Raw genomic sequence first — 21985 nt, forward strand, 5'->3', positions numbered from 1 at the left:
AGTCTGATGGCCTACCGTATTCACTTTCCCGTGTTAAGGTGTCATTCTGCTCCCTTTGACCCATTTATATTCTCCGTGTTGAGTAAATAATGTATCCCCATATCCCTGTAACCCAACCATCTGAGGTTCTGCAAAGGCCAAACCTACAAATTGTTGCCTCCACCCTCAGCTGAGCCTTTCCATTGCCCAGCGATTGCTGTATTTGTCCACAGACCCCCTCCCCACCCCACAGTGGCTTCTCCAAATCTTTGCTTCTTCTTCATCCCATACTCCAAATCTTTTTTCATAGAAAAAAATAAAGCCATCAAGTAGGATTCCCTCCACCTTTTCCTACCCTCCCTCATCTTTGTCTTCCTCCACTCTTAAGTCTCCCCTCTTCAGAGGGAGAGACGTCCTTCTTCCCTCCCAAGATAAACTTCTTTTCTTTTTCTTAGAGGGATAACATTTTTTAATTGACTTTTAGAGAGAGAGGAAGAGATGAGAAGCATCAACTCCTATTTGCATCACTTGAGTTGTTCACTGATTGCTTCTCATACATGCTTTGATCGGGGGCTCAAGCCAAGCCAGTGACCTCTTGCCCAAGCCAGTGACCTTGGGCTTCATGCCAGCGACCTTTGGACTGAAGCCAATGACCATGGGCTCATGTTGATGATCCCAGGCTCAAGCTGGAAACCCCATGCTCAAGCTGGTGAGCCTGTGCTCAAGCCAGCGACCTTAGGGTTTTGAATCTGGGACTTCAGCACCCCAGGCCAATGCTCTACTCACTGAGCCATCACCAGTCAGGCAGAAATGTGTGCTTTTACAGTTCTAGGGGCTAGAAGTGTGAGATCAAGGTATCAGCAAGACAATGCTGCCTCTGAAGGCCTGAGGAAGGATCTGTTTCAGGCCTCTTTCCTGGCTTTTAGTAGCTTCTTGGTAGCAACACTTCAGTTTTCACATTGTATTGTCCTTGTGTGCAAGTCTGAGTGCTAATTTCCCCTTTTAATAAGGACACCAGTTATACTGGATTAAGGACACACGCTATTCCAATATGACCTCATCTTTACTAATTACATGTACAATGACCCTATTTCCAAATAAGGTCACATTCTGAGGTTCTAGGGGTTAGGACTGCAACATCTGAACTGTAGGGGACACAATTCAGCCCATAACATATTCAGCCCAAGTGGCACAGACAATGAAGGTGCAACTGGAAGTTAGGTTATCTGTTTCCAGAGCCCCCACTCTTTCTTCTGACTCAGATAGATCTCCCTACTCCATCTTGATTTGCTCTGTCACTGTCTGGAAAGTCATCGTGATGCCAGCGGCCATCAATGTAGCACTCCCTCTATGCCAGGTTCTGTGCCACCTGCATTAACTTATGAATCCTCACAAGTCATGTGAGATTGGCACAAGAAATGACCCCATTTTACAGAGCAGAAAACTGAGGCTAGAGAAAGGTCAAGACACTTGCCCAAAGGGCAGAGCTAGAAAGGGCAGAGATGGAACTCCAACCATCTTTCTCTGCCTCTGAGGCCCATGTTGTGGCTAATAAGACCACACCAAGGTGTGCAGAGACCACCACCATCCAAAGAGGACTCTTCTCCAGTATCTACAATTCAATAAAGAAACCAGAAGGGAGCCTGACCAGTGAAGGCACAGTGGATAGAGCGTCGACCTGGGCCACTGAGGATGTATAATAAAATAGGCACTGATGGGACCACTGCCCCGCTTAAGAAATAAGAGATTATTAATCTTTTTTTTAAACCAGAAGACAGCCTGACCTGTGGTGGCGCAGTGGGATAAAGCATCGACCTAGAACACCGAGGTCGCCAGTTTGAAACCCTGGGCTTGCCTGGTCAATGCACGTATGGGAGTTGTTGCTTCTTGCTCTTCCCCCTTCTCTCTCTCTCTCTCCCTCCTCTCTAAAAATTGAATAAATAAAGTCTTTATAAAAAATAAACCAGCCTGACCAGGCGGTGGCGCAGTAGATAGAGCGTCGGACTGAGATGTGGAGGACCCAGGTTCCAGACCCCGAGGTCGCCAGCTTGAGCGCGGGCTCATCTGGTCTGAGCGAAAGCTCACCAGCTTGGGCCCAAGGTCGCTGGCTCAAGCAAGAGGTTACTCGGTCTGCTGAAGGCCCGCGGTTAAGGCGCATATGAGAAAGCAATCAATGAACAACTAAGTTGTTGCAATGTGCAACGAAAAACTAATGATTGATGCTTCTCATCTCTCCATTCCTGTCTGTCTGTCCCTGTCTATCCCTCTCTCTGTCTCTGTAAAGAAAAAAAAAAGTAAAAAATAAACCAGAAGACAGTATCACAAAATGCTAACACTAAAAAATTCTTAAAGATTTTATTTATTGATTTTTGAGAGAGAGAGAAAGAGAAAGTCGGGGCGGGGAGGAGCAGGAAGCATCAACTCAGCGTTGCTTCTCATATGTACCTTGACCAGGCAAGTCCAGGGTTTTGAACCAGTGACCTCAGCATTCCAGGTGAATGCCTAATCCACTGAGCCAACACAGATCTGACAACACTGGCAATTTTCTTCTTCTCATTCTGTTTTTCTAAATGTCAACAACGAATGTCGGCTTGTCTTGCTGGTTAGAAGTAAGGACAGGTACAGGAGCTGCATCCCCAGTCTGAGCCCCGCCCTCTTGCAGCTTGCAGCCCCTGACTTCTCCAGCCCAGGCTCCAGCCTTCCCCTGCGCCCCAGGGCCTGATCACCAGTTACTTCTACCCAGGAGCACCTCCTCTAGAGACCTGCTGCAGCTCCCACAGCACTGTCCTGGGGACAGGAGTCTGTGCTCCCGAGTGCTCTGGCGTGTTCTTCCAGGTGACTTGACAGATCTCAAGTCCCGGGTGCAGCTGGAAGAGAAAATTCTTTTAGGCCCCTCTCAAGGTTTGGCTCCTCCTGGGCTCTGACTAGCCATTCACTGGCCCTGCCTCTGAGATTAAATGGATGCTGGGCTCAGCTGAGAGTCCTGGTTCTCTGGTCACCCAAACCAGCAGCTTCCAGCTGTGTTCCTTGCACCAAAAGCATATGAAGCCTGACCAGGCGGTGGCGCAGTGGATAGAGCGTTGGACTGGGATGCGGAAGGACCCAGGTTAGAGACCCTGAGGTCGCCAGCTTGAGTGCTGGCTCATCTGGTTTGAGCAAAAGCTCACCAGCTTGGACCCAAGGTCACTGGCTCGAGCAAGGGGTTACTCGGTCTGCTGAAGGCCCGCAGTCAAGGCACATGTGAGAAAGCAATCAATGAACAACTAAGGTGTCACAACGTGCAATGAAAAACTAATAATTGATGCTTCTCATCTCTCCATTCCTGTCTGTCTGTCCCTGTCTATCCCTCTCTCTGACTCTCTCTCTGTCTCTATAAAAAAAAAAAGCATATGAAAATTCATGGACCTCACCCCAGACGTACTGAATCAGAAACTCTTAGGGTGGGGCCCAGTCACCTGTGGGGTTTTTTTTTTGTGTTTTTTTATTTTATTTTATTTATTTATTTTTTACAGAGACTGAGAGTGAGTCAGAGAGAGGGATAGACAGGGACAGACAGACAAGAACAGATATGAGAAGCATCAATCATTAGTTTTTCATTGCACGTTGCAACACCTTAGTTATTCATTGATTGCTTTCTCATATGTGCCTTGACCGCAGGCCTTCAGCAGACCGAGTAACCCCTTGCTGGAGCCAGCAACCTTGGGTTCAAGCTGGTGGGCTTTTGCTCAAACCAGATGAGCTCACGCTCAAGCTGGCAACCTTGGGGTCTCGAACCTGGGTCCTCTGCATCCCAGTTCGATGCTCTATCCACTGCACCACCGCCTGCCTGGTCAGGCCATTTGTGGGTTTTTTTTGTTGTTGTTGTTGTTTTTTCTGAAGCTGGAAATGGGGAGAGACAGTCAGACAGACTCCCGCATGCGCCCAACTGGGATCCACCCGGCACGCCCACCAGGGGCGACGCTCTGCCCACCAGGGGGCGATGCTCTGCCCCTCCGAGGTGTCGCTCTGCTGCGACCAGAGCCACTCTAGCGCCTGGGGCAGAGGCCAAGGAGCCATCCCCAGCGCCCGGGCTATCTTTGCTCCAATGGAGCCTTGGCTGCGGGAGGGGAAGAGAGAGACAGAGAGGAAGGAGGGGGGGGGGTGGAGAAGCAAATGGGCGCCTCTCCTATGTGCCCTGGCCGGGAATCGAACCCGGGTCCCCCGCACGCCAGGCCGACGCTCTACCGCTGAGCCAACCGGCCAGGGCCCAGGCCATTTGTGTTTTAATAAGTTCTCCAAGTGATTCGGCTGCACTCTAATGTTTGGGAACCACTTCCCAGACCATCGGGAGGCATCTTGGAGAGAAAACCTTGTGCCCCTTCATTTTACAGAGGGAGAAACTGAAGCATTTTACAGCAAGGAGAAGGACTTGGCCCAAGTGGCACAGGCAATTAAGTAGCAATGAAGGTGGAACTGGAAGTTAGGCCATCTGTTTCCAGAGCCCCCACTCTTTGTTCTGACTCAGAGAGACCTCCCTCCTCCATCCTGAATCTCTCTGTCACGGTCCGGAAGGCCACCGGGATGCCAGCAGCCATCACTGCAGCACTCCCTCTATGACTGCCTCCATGCCACCTGCATTAGCTCATGAATCCTCACGATAATCAGTGAGATCGGCACAAGGACTGACCCTATTTTACAGAGCAGAAAACGGAGGTTAGAGAAAGGTCAGGACAGAGATGGAACTCAAACCAGCTTACTCTGCCCCCAGGGCCCATGTGCGGCTAACAAGACCACACCAAGGTGTGCAGAGACCACCACTGTCCAAGGAAGACTCTTCTCCAGTATCTACAATTCAATTAAGAAACCAGAAGGGAGCCTGACCTATAGTGACACAGTGCATAGAGCATCAACCTGGGATGCTATGACCCAGGTTCAGAGCCCTGAGGTCACCAGCTTGAGTACAGGGTTGCTGGCTTGAGTGTGGGATCATACACATGATCCCCTGGTCATTGTCTTAAAGCACAAAGTCGCTGGCTTGAGCAAGGGGCCACTGGCTAAGCTTGAGTCCCCTGGTCAAGGCACGTATGAGAAGCAATCAATGAACAACTGAAGTACCACAACTATGAGTTGATGCTTCTCATCTCTCCCTTCCTGTCTGTCTCTGTCTCTGTCTGTCATTGTCTCTCTCTTTTATTTATTTATTTATTTATTTATTTATTTATTTATTTATTTTTTTCTGAAGCTGGAAACGGGGAGAGACAGTCAGACAGACTCCCGCATGCGCCTGACCGGGATCCACCCGGCACACCCACCAGGGGCGAGGCTCTGCCCCTCCGGGGCGTCGCTCTGCGAGACCAGAGCCACTCTAGTGCCTGGGGCAGAGGCCAAGGAGCCATCCCCAGTGCCCGGGCCATCTTTGCTCCAATGGAGCCTTGGCTGCGGGAGGGGAAGAGAGAGACAGAGAGGAAGGAGGGGGGGTGGAGAAGCAGATGGGCGCTTCTCCTATGTGCCCTGGCCGGGAATCGAACCCGGGTCCCCCGCACGCCAGGCCGACGCTCTACCGCTGAGCCAACCGGCCAGGGCCATGTCTCTCTCTAAAAAATAAAAATAAAAATAAATAAACCAGAAAGGAGACAAAAAGTTCCTTGAACAGGCAGGACAGTTGGCAATCAGCCATGTCCAACAGTCACTGCCATTTACTCATATGAAAACCCCTTGTCCCTTGCACACAACTGTATAAGCAGCCCATCAGGGAGGATTAATAAGCACTGTTCTTGACTGTTCTTGCCCACTCTCAGCAGCAAGTGTGCCTAAGGGCAAGGCTTCCCACATTCTTCACAGCAGGACATCATCGAAAACCAGAATGCCCAGTTGGTTGGAGTGTTGACTCAAAATACAGAGGTTGCTGGTTCGATCCCCAGTCAGGGCACATACAAGAACAGCTCAATGTTTCTGTCTCTCTCTCTCCCTGCTTATCTATCTAAGAAAGAGAGAGAGAGAGAGAGAGAGAGAGAGAACCAAAATATTTGCCCTCTCTGAATAGTAGCCTAGAGCATATTGGGAGGTATTTGAAAGATTTTTGTTTTGTTTTTTTAGAGAGAGAGAGAGAGAGAGAGGAAAAGAGATGAGAAGCATCTACTTGTAGTTGTGTCACTTTAGTTGTTCATTGATTCCTACGTTACTTGGGGGGCGGGGCTCCAGCCAAGCCAGCGATCTTGGGCTCAAGTTGGTGACCTTGTTGATGATCCCACACTCAAGTTGGTGAGCCCACGCTCAAGCTGGCAATGTTGGGGTTTTGAACCTGGGACCTCAGCATCCCAGGTTGAAGCTCTATCCACTGCACCACCACTGGTCAGGTGGTATTTGAAAGAGAGAGTCAGAGAGAGGGATAGATAGGGACAGACAGGAACGGAGAGAGATGAGAAGCATCAATCATCAGTTTTTCGTTGCGATACCTTAGTTGTTCATTGATTGCTTTCTCATATGTGCCTTGACCGCGGGCCTTCAGCAGACTGAGTAACCCTTTGCTTGAGCCAGCAACCTTGGGTCCAAGCTGGTGAGCTTTTGCTCAAACCAGATGAGCCCGCGCTCAAGCTGGCGACCTCAGGGTCTCGAACCTGGGTCATCCACATCCCAGTCCGATGCTCTATCCACTGCGCCACCGCCTGGTCAGGTGGTATTTGAAAGTCTTGAGAAAAATTTTTATAACACATTTTTCATACTATATATTCATATTAGAAACTATAGTATAAAGTATTAGGTAAATATTAAAACTCAGTTTGTATAACCTGACCTGTGGTGGTGCAGTGGATGAAGCGTCAACCTGGAATGCTGAGGTCGCTGGTTCGAAACCTCGGGCTTACCTGGCCAAGGCATGTACGAGAAGCAACTACTATGAGTTGATGCTTCCTACTCCTCCCTCCCTTCTCTCTCTCTCTTCTCTCTAAAATAGAAATCAATTAAAAAATCTTTTTTAAAAAAACCAAAGCTGTTTGTATAAAACTTCCAAATAAAATGATGCTGGGTAAAAATTAAAAAAGAGAGAGAGACAGCATGAGAGGCCATGTACGATGTGATTTCACCCATATGACAGTTTTGGAAAAGGCAAAAGCATAGGGACAGAAAACAGACCAGTGGCTTCAGGGGCTGGAGTGGGTGGAGGGAGCGGACTGCATGCAGAACGGCACTGGGGAGCTGGGGGGAAGATGTATTCTATAAGCACACAGATTCTGCATCGCACTGTAGTGGTGGTGACGTGACTGTTTACGTGGTCAAAAATCATCAAAGTCAATTTTACTTTGATGTAGATTCAGCAGTAGTTCCCAAACCTATCAGCTGGTCAGAATGACTTGGGGTGGTCTGGTTCAAAACCAGACAGGCTTCACCCACAACCTACAGAATCAGAACTTTGGAGGGGCAGACAGGTAAGTGGTGGTGTAGTATGTGGTTTGGGGCCAGGACGGAATTCCAAAGTTCCAGCACCAGCGTAGACTTGAACCCTGAATTGCAGGCTCGAGTATGCAACCCCCTACCTGACATCTGTACTGGGACCTCAAATCTAACACATCGAAAAGTGACCTGTTAACCAGCACCTAAACCAGCCCCACCCACGGTCGGGTCCATTTCAGTTCATGGTAGTCCCATTCTTCCAGCAATTCTGCCAAAAACACTGGCATCGGCCCTGGCCAGTTGGCTCAGTGGTAGAGCATCGGCCTGGCATGCAGAAGTCCCGGGTTCGATTCCCGGCCAGGGCACACAGGAGAAGCGCCCATCTGCTTCTCCACCCCTCCCCCTCTCCTTCCTCTCTGTCTCTCTCTTCCCCTCCCGCAGCTGAGGCTCCATTGGAGCAAAGATGGCCTGGGCGCTGGGGATGGCTCCTTGGCCTCTGCCCCAGGCACTAGAGTGGCTCTGGTCGCAACAGAGCGAGGCCCCGGAGGGGCAGAGCATCGCCCCCTGGTGGGCAGAGCGTTGCCCCCTGGTGGGCATGCCGGGTGGATCCCGGTCGGGCACATGCGGGAGTCTGTCTGACTGTCCCAGTTTCTAGCTTCAAAAAAAAAAAAATACAAAACAAAACAAAAAACACTGGCATCGTCCTCAATTCCTCTCTCTCTTTCTCTGTTTAGTTTTTCATAATTATAAACTTAACTCCCTTGTCCAGCTGGACTTGGAAGGGGATAAGGACAACCTAGGACCCAATGAACTGTAGCAAAAAAAGAACAGGCTGTTGTGGGCAGTCGGGTGGAGCTGCTCTTCTGGGCTATGGAAGGGGTGGGCTGGCGGTTAAGATAAGACACAGCGTAAGCATGTTCACAGCTGGCAGCGGTGACCTGTTCCTGGTTTGTCATTCCTGGACCCATGTTGCTCCAGGGCTTCCCAATACTCATGCCCTTTGTCACCTTGCCAAAGGCCACATGTTTGCCTTCCAACATTCTGCCTTGGCAGCACCGATGAAAACCCGGAACCATTTGCGTTGGGTCCAGCATTTGTCATGGACAACACGCCAGGACCTATGTGCTTCAAGATGAAATTCTCATCGTCACATTTCTCCCTGTAGAGGGACTTGCCGCCCCTGCCATTATGGCGCGTGAAGTCACTGCCCTGGCACGTAAATCCCAAAGAATTCTGTAGAAGCAGAAATCTTCGTATGCCAAATGATTTCTCCCCAGTGCTCAGAGCAGGAAAGTTGTCTGCTGTTTTTGGAACTTTGTCTGCGAAGAGCTTGAAGGAGATGAGACCCAAAGGGTCACCCACCAGCAACCTCGAAGGACGAGGTGGGGTTGCCCCTGCTAACGCAGACCCGAGGGCAGTGCCTTTGCTGTCTGTAAAAAGCCTCCTCTTCTCTAGACGTTCTGTGGCCTTTACCTTCTTGTCACCCCCGCTGTCAACAACCTGGTGTGAGGCACCATTCTTGTGTCACGCCTGTATTATTTTAAAAGCCCCCTAACTGGTGCCCCTATTTCTACCCTGGACCGCCCTACATACAGTTCATTCTCAGTACAGTAGTCAGGGTGATCATGATAAAATATAAGCCATTTTTCTGCCTGAAACCCCCGGGGGGCTCCTTATGCCAGAATAAAAGCTAACATGGCCTCCAAGGTCCTCTCTGCTCTGGCCTTGACTTTGGATCCATCCTCTCCAGACCTTGCTCCTTGCTCACTTTGCTCCGGCCACCTTGCTGTCTTTTTCTTTTTTTTTCTTGCTGGCTTTTGAACCCGCCAGTCGTGCCCCTGCCCTGGGACGGCTGCATACGCTGCTCCCTCGGCCTGCAATGGTCTGCCCTCAGACTTCCCCACCGCTTCCCCTCGCCTCCTTTAAGTCTCTGTCCAGCTGTGAACTCCTCAGGTCATACTCGACATCACCTCCCTCATTTTCCTCTACAGCTCTTACCTGCTAATATTTACTTGTTTGTGTCGGTCTCCCTCACTAGAATATCAGCTCCACAAAGTCAGGGATCATTCCTTATGTCTGTTTTATTTGCTGCTGTATCCCTAGTGCCTAAACTTGGCCCATAGAAGGTGTTCAATAAATGTTTATTTTAAAGATGAAGGGGTCCAAAGTGTGGAGAGAAGTGACATGCTCAAGGTCAGAGCCATCAGATCAATGGCTTTCATTCTTGGAACAAACAAATCACCAATCCTGCAGCACTGGCCCCAAGTCCTTCTCACAGCCATGCCAGGTCCTGGAGCCAAAGCCCGGCAGGCTGGACCTCATCCCCAGGACAAAGAGAAGGAGAGCCCAGCCTCTGGGGCTGCTTGGCCAACTCTGCCAGGACCCACATGCTTACAAGACCAAGTCGGGGGCCACCGTGGGAGGAGGCTCCTCTGAAGGAAACCGAGATCTGCCTGGGCCAGGTCCTGTACCATGGGTTGGCCAGGGCAGCCACCGCCCCACCCCTCCAGTGCCTGAGAACGGGCACTGGAGACAGTCGCTAGGCCCAGGCGCCCGCCTGAGAAGTGAAGGGCGGGGCAGGCAGAGGAAGGCCTGCAGTTCCTGAGCAGAGGAGCAGAAGAACCCTGAGCTGCAGCTGCTAACTCCGAGCACAGGGACAGACTTCAGATGCCCTGGGCTCCCTTCCCCATCGCCAGCCCCGTACAGAGGGCACTGGGCCCACAAGGTCCAGGCTCTGCCACCTAGCGCCCTCCAGCCACCATCCCAGTTCAGGCCACAGGGGAGCCCCGAGCTCCCCCAGCCACTTCCCCCAGAGGGCTTCCAGCCACACAAGTGAGGGTCCACAGGCCGGAGGCACGAGCGGCTCTGGGTGAGGCCCATGATGACCGTGGCAGTTCCACTGTGGGGACTGAGCGGGTAAGCACTCACTGTGGGCTGGGCTTCGCCTCTTCCCACCTCCACTTGACCAGCCAGGAGACAAAGAAGCCAGGTGCTCAGCCCTCCCCTCTCTGTCGCTCCAACTGCCCATCCATACATTCCAGACCTTGTGACAAGCAAAGAGGCTCAGCCAAGAGTTACACAACAGACAGTGCAAAAAAACACGGACACATATAAAGTGCAAACACCAGCTGGCTTTTATTGAGGGCCTACTGGATGCAGGGGCCTCCTCCCAGCTCCCGGCACTTCCCACCGGCCAGGGGAGAGGTGGACCCCGGCAGGGAGGCCCAGGTTGTAAGCTGGGGGTGCGGGGTGGGCTGAGGTGGAGGTAGAAGGAGGCAGAGGGGCCCTAGCAGCTGGGTCCTCAGGGAGGGCAGGGCTCCTGTGTCTGTCCAGCTTGAGCCTCCCTCCTTCCCTCCGCCCCAGGCCGCAAAGCAGGCAGGCAGGGTAAGAGGGCCTGAGAGCCCTGCCCTTCCACCACGTGACCTCAGGGAAGCGGACCCATCTCTGGTTTCTCCTGATGTAAGACGGGGCCAGCGGGCAGAGTGGCCATGCCGAAGGTGGCAGCCAGGTCTCCAGTGGGTCTGTGGTTCCTGGTGGTGGCTCCTGCCAGCCATCTCCACCTGTGCTCCCTAGACAGCTTCGGTCCGCTCCCGAGCACTCCTCTAGAGTCACCAGCTGGACCTGGTGGGACAAGAGAGGCAGAAGGAGAGAAACAAAACTGGGGTCAGACAGTGAGGGGCAGAGACAGAAACATGCACGGATGGAGTCAGAGACACAGAGAGCCAGAGGCGAGCAGAGAAGACAGACAGACAGAATCAGAGACAAAGCCACCAACAGACACAGAAACAATGAGCCAGAGGCAGACAGAAAGAGCTAGAGGTTTAGAGAAATGCAGAGACAGCCAAAGACACAAACAGAGACCTGGGAGGGGGGAGGGAGGGAGAGAGAAAGAGAGAGAGAGAAAGGCCGAGAAGGGGAACATAGACCCAGACGCAGAGTTGGCCACAGAAGGGGAGAAAAGACTGAGGCCCACAGGCTGGGGGCCTCTTCCGAGCCCCACCCACACCTAGAGCTCGTCCCTGGGATGGGCATTGAGGCTGTGCCCACTGCTGCCAGTCAGGTCCAGGCGGGGGCCACGAAGGGTCTTGTGAGAGCCGGTCCAGCTGATGAGGCGGCCGCTGTCATCGTCCCAGGGGGAGGAGGTCTCCGTGTCACTGAGCCACTCTGCGTCCCCTGCGTAGTGCGTGGGCTCAGCAAGCAGGGGCCGGGCAGAGAAAGCCCGCAGGTCCCGTAGCCAGAAGTGTGCCTTGTACTGCTCGCTGTGGGGTAGGAGACAGCTTAGGGGGGCTGAGGTGAGCCCCTCCCCGCAGACCTCATGCCGCCTGGAGCCGGGCACCTCGCCTGCCCACAGCGCCTCACTGCCCTCCCCATCTAGACCTCACAACGAGCATGAGAGGAATGGTTTCTCTTAGCCCCATTTCCCAGATGAGGAAACGGAGGCTCAGAACTGGGAAGGTGCTTAACTAAGAGCCACTAGGCCAGCAGAGAAGTCACATCTATGTTGGTCTGACCCCAGGGTGAGGCTGGGCTCCTTAACTACTCCTTGGTGACTTGGTAGAAATGACTCAACTTTGCCAGCCTCAGTCTCCCCACCTGCCCAGCCAGGGGACATACTACCTGCTGAGGTGGGTCACCTTGCCCTGAGCTGAGACTCACTTGGGGTGCTGGTCAAACATGATGGGCAAGAACTCGTCCACAGGCAACATCCGGCGCAACGGCTGGGAGGCCAGCAACTTGCGGGCGCCCTCCAGGCTGAGGACGTATGCCAGTGTCCAGTAGGAGTAGCCAGCCACTACCACGTGCGGCAGCCCCTCCACGGCCACCTCCTCCTCAGGGTTCACCTGCTTCCGGCCGAGGTAGCTGCAGTGACATCCACCGTCCCAGGATCACTGTAGGTCCTGACATGTCACAGACCCCCCCCCCCCCAACCCCGTCTGCCAGGACCAGGACGGGAGAAGGCTCCAAGCAGAAGGAGGCAGGTCGGCAGAGGCCCGCCCCTCCCCCTTGCCCCTGTGCGGTGCAGGCTGCCTACATCAGGTCCCAGGGAAGTTTCTCTGCCTCCACCTCCTCCAGCAGCCTCTCCAAACGCCTCTTGAAGTTGCTCGCAAAGCGCACGTCGTCCTCGAATACCACAGCCCGGGCCAGGCCCCTGGCCACCACCTGTGCGAAGAACCAGGGTGGAAGGTGGCTCCTTAGATTCAAGCTGTCCCCTTCCACCTAGCTAACACCGACTCTCTCCCTGGCTTCAGCGAAATGCCTGATGCTTAGTCCTGGCCACACCACTCAGCTGCTGCAGAGCCTGCTGGGGCTCCCACTGCCTGGGGACTAAAACCCCAGGGCCTCACTCTGGCATTCAAGGCCCTCCAGGCCCTGTCTAGCTCTCCAGGTAGACTCATGATGGCAACTGGAACCCGTGCTGCGTTAACGAATGCTACTATACATCCCAGGGGCCACAGTGTCACTGCCCGTCTCCAGGGGCCCTCCGGGGCAGCACACACAATGGCCCTGTACCACAGATGTGAGGAGGTGAACCCACCCATCCAAGGACACACAGACAGGAAGTGGCAGAGTCAGCGTCTGAACCTGCACCTGCTGGACTCCAGGGCCTGGGTCCTGCCTTCTACCTCCTGAGCTTTCCTGAAGGAAGCTGGGAGGCCGGGCAGCATGGGGGAGACCCTAGCCCCCAACATCCCAAGAAAAATCACTCTTTGTAACTTTTGAAAATGTTAAAAGAATATGAAATCAGCTCAGTCATCTGTCAGTCTGTTCAGAGACTGTGGGGAAAAATAAAAACAGAAATATAAGCTCACACATATTCTGGCTACAGCAAAAAATAAAAACCAGGAGTGAGTCTAAGCACTGCCTCCTGGAGGGGGCACCCCTTGTGGACCAGTGTCCAAGCACTGGCCTCTCGGTGTCACTCACAGCCCTGGCCCTGGGTTGAAGTGTGCAGAGGCCTTTCTTCTTCCCGCCCCTGAACACAACCAACTCCTGCCTGCCTCAGGGCCTTTGCTCCTACTGTTTTCTTTTGCTAAGGAGGCTCTTCTCTCTGTCTGTCAATGGCGAGGCCCACGCTGACCCCTACCAGGCTGGAAGGCCAGGTCAGTCCACACAGGCAGCATGTACACCTCCCTCCTGAGGCAAGTGGGTTCTTTCTTGATGTCTGTACCCTACTCTGGTCCCTGAGCCCCAGGATGGCCAGGGCTGCATTTTTCTGGTTCTCCTCTATATTCTCAGAGAATATTCTCTAGTACACAGTAGATGCTCAGTGACTAAGGTATAGGGTTGGACACAGAGGTTTAAAGCCACAGGCCATTTTCCTTTGTGAATGTATTCACCCACGCACCCACTCATTCCAGGGCTGAGTACAAAGCAGTGACTAGGGCTGCGGCTGCCGTCCCTGAGGGGTGGGCCGGGGCGTGGGTCCTTACCTCCTCCCAGATGGAGTAGTGGCTCAGGAAGCAGCCCACCTCACCCTTGGTCAGCGTGCGGCCCGAGTAGGGGTCCTGGTAGCCAGGGAGCAGGTCCACGCCAAGGCTTCTCAGGATACTGCTGTTGAGTGTCCTGAGGACGATGGGGGTAACGAGGTGAGGGGTGCTTGCCCAGGACCTGTCTGGGGGCGCCTGGCTCATGCATGTCGGTTAGTCCCACTGGAGTCTGGTTTGAAGGAGGTGTTTAGCCTTACTACAGCTTCGGATGGCCTGGAGTCATCAGTGATTGATTGGATGGGGGAACTGTAACCACCTCGGGCAAGAGTGATCCACAGGGCAGGTGGTGTCCACAGGGGGAGGTGGGAGGTGGCCCAAGGGGGTGCAACCCTGGATGAATATGGGGAGCATGGCAAAGGCCCTAGCAAAGGATGGCTGTCCTGTGATCAGAAGGGCTGGGGGCACTGGGGACACAGGCAGCAAACAGCAGAGGTCACAGGGGGCTGAGGAACCCTGGGTTCCCCAGGGAATGTGACTGGTCCACTCCCACCCCACCCACCAGGGACCTACGTCCAGGATGGAGAAGGATAACCTCCAGAGTCCTGGCCAGGTAGCTCAGTTGGTTAGAACATTGTCCTGATATGCCAAGGTTGTGGGTTCGAACCCCATTCAGGGCACATACAAGATTTAGTCAATGAATGCATAGACAAGTGGAACAACAAATCAATGTTTCTCTCTCTCTACCTTCCCTTCTCTCTAAAATCAATAAATAAAAAAAGACAAATATGGCTTTTGCCTGACCAGGTGGTGGAGCAGTGGATAGAGTGTCAACCTGGGATGCTGAGAACCCAGGTTGGAAACCCCAAGGTTGCCAGCCTGAGCGCGGGGTCACCAGCTTGAGTGCGGGGTCACCAGCTTGAGCATGGGATCATAGACACGACCTCATAGTCGCTGCCTTGAGCCCAAGGTTGCTGGTTGAACAAGGGGTCACTGGCTCAGCTGAAGCCCTCTGGGTCAAGGCACATATGAGAAGCAATCAATGAAAAACTAAAAGTGAGGCCCTGGTCAGTTGGCTCAGTGGTAGAGCGTCGGCCTGGCGTGCAGGAGTCCCAGGTTCAATTCCCGGCCAGGGCACATAGGAGAAGCGCCCATCTGCTTCTCCACCTCTCCCTCTCTCCTTCCTCTCTCTCTCTTCCTTTCCCGCAGCCAAGGCTCCATTGGAGCAAAGTTGGCCCGGTCACTGAGGACGGCTCTGTGGCCTCTGCCTCAGGCGTTAGAATGGCTCTGGTTGCAACAGAGCAACACCCCAGATGGGCAGAGCATCGCCCCCTGGTGGGCATGCCGGGTGGATCCTGGTCGGGCGCATGCGGGAGTCTGCCTCCCCATTTCCAACTTCAGAAAAATACAAAAAAGAAAAAGAAAAACTAAAAGTGATACAGCTACAAGTTGATGCTTCGCATCTCTCTCCCTTCCTGTCTGTCTCTTTGTCTCTGTCTCACCAAATTTATATATATATTTAAAAAAAACAACCCTGATAAAAATAATGAAAATACCTAACCTCAGAATACTAACTGTGTCAGGCCCCAAACCCTCACAGGCCCCTAGGAGGAAGGCACCATGATTTGCCATTTACACAATAGGCCTGAGAGATGGGGGTGACTTGTGGAAGTCACACAGCTGATAAGTGGCAGAGCTGCAACCCAAGCTTAGGAGCTCCAAATCCTGGGCCTTAACCACTGGACTCTCCTCCCTCTGGTGAACTAAGGGTGGGTGCCCTGATATGGTCTGGTCTGCCCTGAGACTCCTTGAGACAGAATGACTCAGGCCCTGTGCGAACACCTCCTGGAACAGGAAACTCACTGAACACATCCACCCGCTTTTCCCACGCCCGGAGCTTCAGCGGACCCCACTGCCCCCCCACCGGGCTGCCCGGAGCCCCATCCCCAGAAGCCTCACCGGCCGTCCACAGCATCCACCACCCGCCCAGAGATCTCCATCTCCCAGAGCGAGCTCAGCATGCGCTCACGGCGGTCGGGCCTGCGGGCCAGGCTGATGACAAACACCTGGGGGGGGCAGGGGAGGGGAGCGAGGGAGTGGGTGCTGGGGGAAGCTGGGAGCGCCCACTGGGGGGGCTGCCCACCTCCTGACCTTCAGTCTTGCAGGCTGAAGGAACTTACCTCATCAAACCCCATCTTGGTGGGATTCTTTGGGGGTCGGGACACATGAGCTGAGGCCCACATGGGGGGTCCGTCCACTGCAGAGGGAAGCACCCCCAATTGTGAATCCCTATGGCTCTTGTCAGCGGTGACCCTGGAGTCCTAGCCCCTCTCCCCATTTCCAGCCTCCTCCGCAGAACGGCCAGCAGGAAGGGCCCTCAGAGATCAGAATCCACCTGCCTCCATTGTACAGATGGGAAGCCTAGGCCCAGTGGAGAACGGGACTTGCCCAGAGCCAGGGAAGGAGTTAGGGGTGAGGCTGGGACCCCAAGCCCGATGGCCTCAATATGGGGCCTAGAAGAAGGGGCACAAGGGGACGTGGGGAGTGGTGGCAGCAGGCAGGTGCCCCCGCTCCCAGCCTTCACCTAGGGCTTCCAAGATCAGGTGGATGAAGTTGACCCTCTCATCCTCCAGCTCCTGGTGGCGTTTCACAGGCACGTTCATGTACCCATACCGGTGCCCGTTGCACACGTGGACCGAGACCCCTGCAGAGAGAGGGTGGGTGAGTGCTAGAATCTGGTAGGGCTCTCAGACCCCAGCTGAGAGATCCTGGGCCCAGTCTGCCAGTGTCCCCGTGTAAGTCTTCTCTGGGACTCGGTATCCCCACCTGTGGGATTGGAAGGAGAAAGGGCTTGGCTCTAAGAAATATACCTAAGGGAGCTTCTGCTGAGGTTTATTCATTTAACAATGTTCGTGGAGCACCGCTGGGTGATGGGCAATGATGGCAAGTAAGACGGACAGATCCCTTCCCTTGGGGGGCCAGGGTGAGACAAGCAAACTCCGTAGGACGACAGCCAGTGATTACACTGCAGAGACCGCATGGTGGAGCCATTTCTTCATGCCCCAAACGTCCCCCCCCTCCGCCCGGAACAATCGAGCACCATGGCCTTTTACTCAGATCCCTACACTTAACCCCACACCCTTTCTTGCCTCCTCCATGCTGTCCTCCACTGGCAGCCTTTTTATTTCTTCAAGATTTGTCGCCTTTATTACAATTATCTATCTACTCTTTATCTTCTATGGGTCATGAGCTCCTTGGGGAATATTTATCTAATGAGGGAGGAATCCACGAAAGTGCCACAATGGGGACAGCCAGAGAAAGGATTTAATCTACTGGAGCAACAAGCTAAAGAAAGGCTATGTATGACCCAAAGGCCAAGCAGGAGTGAAGATGAACTGCAGAGTGGGGAAGAGCATGCAAAGCAGAGGGAACAGCATGTACAAAGGCTCAGAGGCTTCTTAAGAATGATCAAGGAGAGCTGTCCTCACCAGCAGCCTGACAAGAGTAGGCGAAGACGATGATGTCGTCAAAGGGCCAGGTGTAGTTGGGGTGTGGGGGGTAGAAGGCCAGCTGGGCTGCCCCCTCCGCCCGCAGGGATACCAGGAAGGTGGAGTGGACCATGGGGACCTGGAAGCAGCCCCGGCGCTGGCGGTTCTTTGTGGGGAAGTACTCAGCTGTGCGGCGGTAGTAGCCCTGGGGAAGGGGGTGCTCTGGGCAGTGAGAGGGCCCCCTCCGCCCCAAGCACACTGCTGCCTGCTGCCATGCACAGACCCCAAAGCCTTCAGGCTCTTCGCTCTCGGTGTCCCTCCTCCCAGAACCCCGAGCTTCCTGAATCCCCAGCCCCGGCCTCACCTGTGGAGTAATCCCACACCAGAAATTGGAGTAGTAGGTCTGCGAGTCCAGCATTGGGGCCACCACGGGCAGTCCTTGCGCTATCAGCAGCCGCAGTGTCTGGTTGTTGGTCAGGATGTTGTCTGTGTCTGCAAACTTTGAGGAGGGGGACGTCACAGCCTTGCCTGGGCTGCAGCCCCCCCAGGGATTCACTGAGTGGGATCCCTCCAGATTGCCAGAGGCCCAGAGTGGCTCCAGAATCCAATGGGGTTCCCTTAGAGAGGTCTAACTCAGTGATCCCCAACCCCCAGGCTGCGGACCGGTGCCAGTCCGTGGGCCACTTGGTATTGGTCTGGTCCACAGAGAAAGAATAAATGACCAGATCCCGCCTGACCAGGTGGTGGCGCAGTGGATAGATCACCGGACTGGGATGCGGAAGACCCAGGTTCAAGACCCTGAGGTCGCCAGCTTGAGCGCGGGCTCATCTGGTTTGAGCAAAAAAAGCTCACCAGCTTGAGCCCAGGGTTGCTGGCTCAAGCAAAGGGTTACTCGGTCTGCTGAAGGCCGGCGGTCAAGGCACATATGAGAAAGTAATCAATGAACAACTAAGGTGTTACAACGTGCAGCGAAAAAACTAATGATTGATGCTTCTCATCTCTCTCCGTTCCTCTCTGTCTGTCCCTATCTATCCCTCTCACTGACTCTCTCTCTCTGTAAAAAAAAAAATTAAAAAAAAAATGACCAGATCCCCTTTGTTACATCCGTCTAAGACTTACTCTTTTTTTTTTTTTTTTTTTTGAAGAAAATTTGGTAAGACTCACTCTTGACACTTGTCTTGGTCACGTGATACATTTATCCGTCTCACCCTAAAGGCCAGTCCGTGAAAATATTTTCTGACATTAAATCGGTCCATGGCCCAAAAAAGGTTGGGGACCACTGGTCTGACAAACTAGTAGATCTGTTCCTGGATCAAGGATCGAGTGTGGGGGACTGGCTCAGGGATTTGGTCCAGAGATAAGACCTGAGTTGCTGATCTAAGAACTTTATCAGAGCTCTGACTTAGGGGGTAGATTCAAAGACCTATTCTGGCCTGACCAGGCAGTGGCACAGTGGATAGAGCGTCGGACTGGGATGTGGAAGACCCAGGTTCGAGACCCCGAGGTCACCAGCTTGAGCGCGAGCTCATCTGGCTTGAGCAAAGAAAGCTCACCAGCTTGGACCCAAGGTCGCTGGCTTGAGCAAGTGGTCGCTCGGTCTGCTGAAGGCCCACGGTCAAGGCACATGTGAGAAAGCAATCAATGAACAACTAAGGTCTCGCAATGAGAAACTGATGATTGATGCTTCTCATCTCTCTCCATTCCTGTCTGTCCCTATCTATCCCTCTCTCTGACTCTCTCTCTGTCCCTGTAAAAAAAAAAATCAATGAATTCATAAATAAATGTAACAACAAATCCACATATTTTCTCTCTCTCTCTCTCTCTCTCTTCCACTCTCTCTCCCTCTCCCATCACTCTAAGATCAATAAAAAAAATTAAAAAAAAAAAAGACCTATTTTGAGCTCTAGTTCGGGAAACCAGACTCAGCGTATACCCTGGGATGTCTCGGGAATCCAGGCTTAGTATCTAGTCTGCACTTAAGCAGAGGAATCCAAGCTCAATATCTGGTCTGCTTCCTGACCCAGGTTGCTAGTCTACAGAAGGTCGTCACACCCACATTTTTGTCAGGGACCCCCGGCTTGTATGGGAAGCCCAATCCCAGGCCAGGCTTTCTTACCAGGACATAGTCAGCCCTCCAGCTCCTGGCAAAGGTCAAGGCTTCCTGCTTCAACTCCATCAGAAACTGGTGCCTTTCTTTGGTCCAGTGCTTGGGACCCTCTTCGTCTGGGTAGGACCTGAAGGGTACAGAGAAGAGACATTCCCGTGGAGTAGGTGCCTCTCCCTCTCTGCAGGGCAGTGGACAGAGCGCTGGCCTGGAGGCTGTGGCTTGGGCTGTCCCTTTTCCTCTGTTGCCTACCATCCCCCCCTAGACCAGCACCTGGGCTCCCCCTCAGGCCTCCAGAACACGGCTGCGTAGTCACCGCCCACAGCGGCCAGCCACTCCTGCAGCATCTCTGTGGTGTTGTCCACATTGTGGTCCGTGGCGCACCTGGGGACACAGGAGGAAGGGTGGGGGGTGGGTGCGGCCACAGAAGGACCAAATCCCGGGGCAGCCTTGGACCCCAGAGCACTGACACCTGCAAGGCTGGCTTCTCCTAGGAGCAGTAGCAGTAGGTATGCTATAGAGGAGGGGCTGGAAGCAGGAGCCAGGTCCCCATCACAGGTCTGTGACCCACTGTGTGACCTAAGACAAGTCCCATCCCTCTTTGGGATTCACTTTCTTCCTCTATAACTGTAAGATGCCCTGCTGAGGCTGGAGCCAGCCCAGCGGGCTAAGATAAGAGAACTCGAGTGCATTTTGAAAGATGTTCTTCAGTTTTGAAGAACACACATGCCACATTGCCTGGTTACCTTCTTTCCTTGCTGTGTGACCACAGCTCAGCCCCTTCCCCTGAGTCAGGACTGCACAGAACAGCTGGTGCTTCTCTCTGCCCGTAAGTTGTAATAAGAACTAAACCACACTCTTTGAGTGTCCCTGAGAAGTGCTGATGGGCTCAAGTTCGGTTGCCACTGAGCGTAGCCTCTCCTCTCCTGGGGAAGGAGCTCCCCTGACTGAGTGGGAAGAGGGGACCAAGCAGAGAGTCCAGATTTTAGGTGACACTGTCCCTTTAAGCCAATTCCCCAGGAATGAAAACTAACTACGTGTCAAGTCCCTTAGGGGTGGGCACTAAACTCCCAAACTGTGGTAATTGTGGGCAGCCTCCCCAGGCCACGGCTCCACCCCCAGCCCGAGTTTGGTGTGTTGTGAGGGGTAGTTTGTCATTTTTCTCAGTTTATCCCCAGCCTCTGCTTGGGACTCCTCCCTGTCTGGCTTCCACAGACTGTGGCCTCTGAATCCAGTGCCCTGTGGGGATATCTGGGGTGGGGTACCAGAGAGGAGGCACTGCCATCAGCTGGCAGGACTACCCCTCTACAGAGAGTCTGGAATCAGCCCAGCGTGAGGGAGGGGAGGTCTGACTCCCCTGAAGGGCAGCCTGGAGCCCAGGGCTGACAGCATCCCCTCTGTTACCCAGGAACCCCCAGTGTTGTGGATCCCTGCGGCCTTGGGCTCCAGGAGACACCAGCTGTTCCTGTCTGCTCCATTCCAAGTCAAGCCAACCACAGGTCCCATGGGGTTGAGTTTGGGTGCTGACAGCAAGAGTGCCTGGGCCCAACTTACACCCAGAGGAGGTCCCAAGAGGAGGAGGAGGGGCCAGGGTGGGTGTCCTAGGGTCAACCTGAGGCCTGGGAGGCCAGTCTGCAGAGCCAGGGGGCACGCGGTCCTGCCTGGGGCTAGGGGCTGGAGGGCCTGTCTGCAAAGGGAGGAGCCTGTCTGGGTGGTGTCTGGACAGGGAGCAGATGGCCCCGTCGGGGCTGGGGGGCAGATGCCCAGTGGGTGCCAATGCCAGGGACTCTCTCACCAGAGGGCCAGCCGGGCCCGGGGGTAGTCTAGTCGCTCCAGAGCGCCCAGGTAGTGGGGCAGCGAGTGCTCAGCATTGCGGGCCAGTATGGCAAGGACCACGGCGGGCAGCGACGGCTCTGTGACGCCGGTAACTTGGAGCCGCGGCCCCAGCAGGAGCAGCAGCTGGAGCAGCGGGGCGGCGGGGGCAGCGCGCATGGCGAGCCCTCCGGCGACGGCGGCGGCCCCCGGGGCTCCCGGCCGGGCCGAGGGGAGTGGGCGGGGCGGCCGGGCCGGGGCGGGGCGGGGCCCAGGGCCGGGGCGGGGGAGGGGGCGGGCCCAGGCAGCTCGGAGTGGGTTGGGGGGAACCTGTGCCCCTCAAGTGGGCTCCCACTCCCCACTCCTATATGGGAACTTTCAAGTGTCTTCTCCTTGGCCAGGGACACCCAAGGGCCAGGGCCAGCAGACCCGCCCCAGACGCGACCCGGGAGCAGCGTCCTCCCGACTGCACGCCGGAGGGGGGAAAGGGAGAAGAGAGGCGAGTCTGGGGTGACGGCATCCGAGCCGTCCCGGTGCCTGCGAACACTCCACTCCAAATCCCTGAGCGTGCAACCCCCGGAATCCGGCTTCACCGAGCGCCCAACACCCCTGAATCCGGACCCCCTTGCCCTCCTTGGGACCCTCGGACCTCAGCGGCCCACCTCGCCGGGCAGGACCGACTCCTGGAGGCCCTTCCCGGGTTCCCGGCCCCGCCCCCCGTCGCGCCGGGCGCCCTCTAGCGGGCCCAGGCGGAACTTTGCAGAACCTCGAAGCAACGCGTGGGCCTGACAGCGAGACCTGCTGGGGAG

General features: G+C 54.5%; 1 protein-coding gene across 1 annotated transcript; it reads right to left on the bottom strand.

Moving 5' to 3' along the window:
• Positions 1–10471: 10471 nt before the first annotated feature.
• On the bottom strand, positions 10472–21393 carry CERCAM (cerebral endothelial cell adhesion molecule). Its single transcript, XM_066256065.1, has 13 exons — positions 21160–21393; positions 19638–19748; positions 19377–19494; positions 17625–17759; positions 17261–17465; positions 16357–16476; positions 15953–16029; positions 15732–15838; positions 13779–13911; positions 12380–12507; positions 12004–12207; positions 11352–11606; positions 10472–10968 (listed from the first exon to the last, which is right to left on the bottom strand). Exons 1-12 carry the CDS (start codon positions 21354–21356, stop codon positions 11354–11356), a joined length of 1788 nt encoding a protein of 595 aa, XP_066112162.1. The 5' UTR covers positions 21357–21393; the 3' UTR covers positions 10472–10968; positions 11352–11353.
• Positions 21394–21985: the final 592 nt, after the last annotated feature.

The sequence above is a fragment of the Saccopteryx bilineata genome, chromosome 2 (genome assembly GCF_036850765.1).
Source record: "Saccopteryx bilineata isolate mSacBil1 chromosome 2, mSacBil1_pri_phased_curated, whole genome shotgun sequence".
In the NCBI taxonomy this organism is placed as follows: domain Eukaryota; kingdom Metazoa; phylum Chordata; class Mammalia; order Chiroptera; family Emballonuridae; genus Saccopteryx; species Saccopteryx bilineata.

Coding starts and splice junctions, on each gene's coding strand:
- CERCAM (XM_066256065.1), bottom strand. CDS start 21,356: ATGCGCGCTGCCCCCGCCGCCCCGCTGCTCCAGCTGCTGCTCCTGCTG. Junction 19,495..19,637: donor AGGCCTGAGGGGGAGCCCAG/GTGCTGGTCTAG, acceptor TGTACCCTTCAG/GTCCTACCCAGACGAAGAGG. Junction 15,839..15,952: donor CCAAGATGGGGTTTGATGAG/GTAAGTTCCTTC, acceptor TGCCCCCCCCAG/GTGTTTGTCATCAGCCTGGC.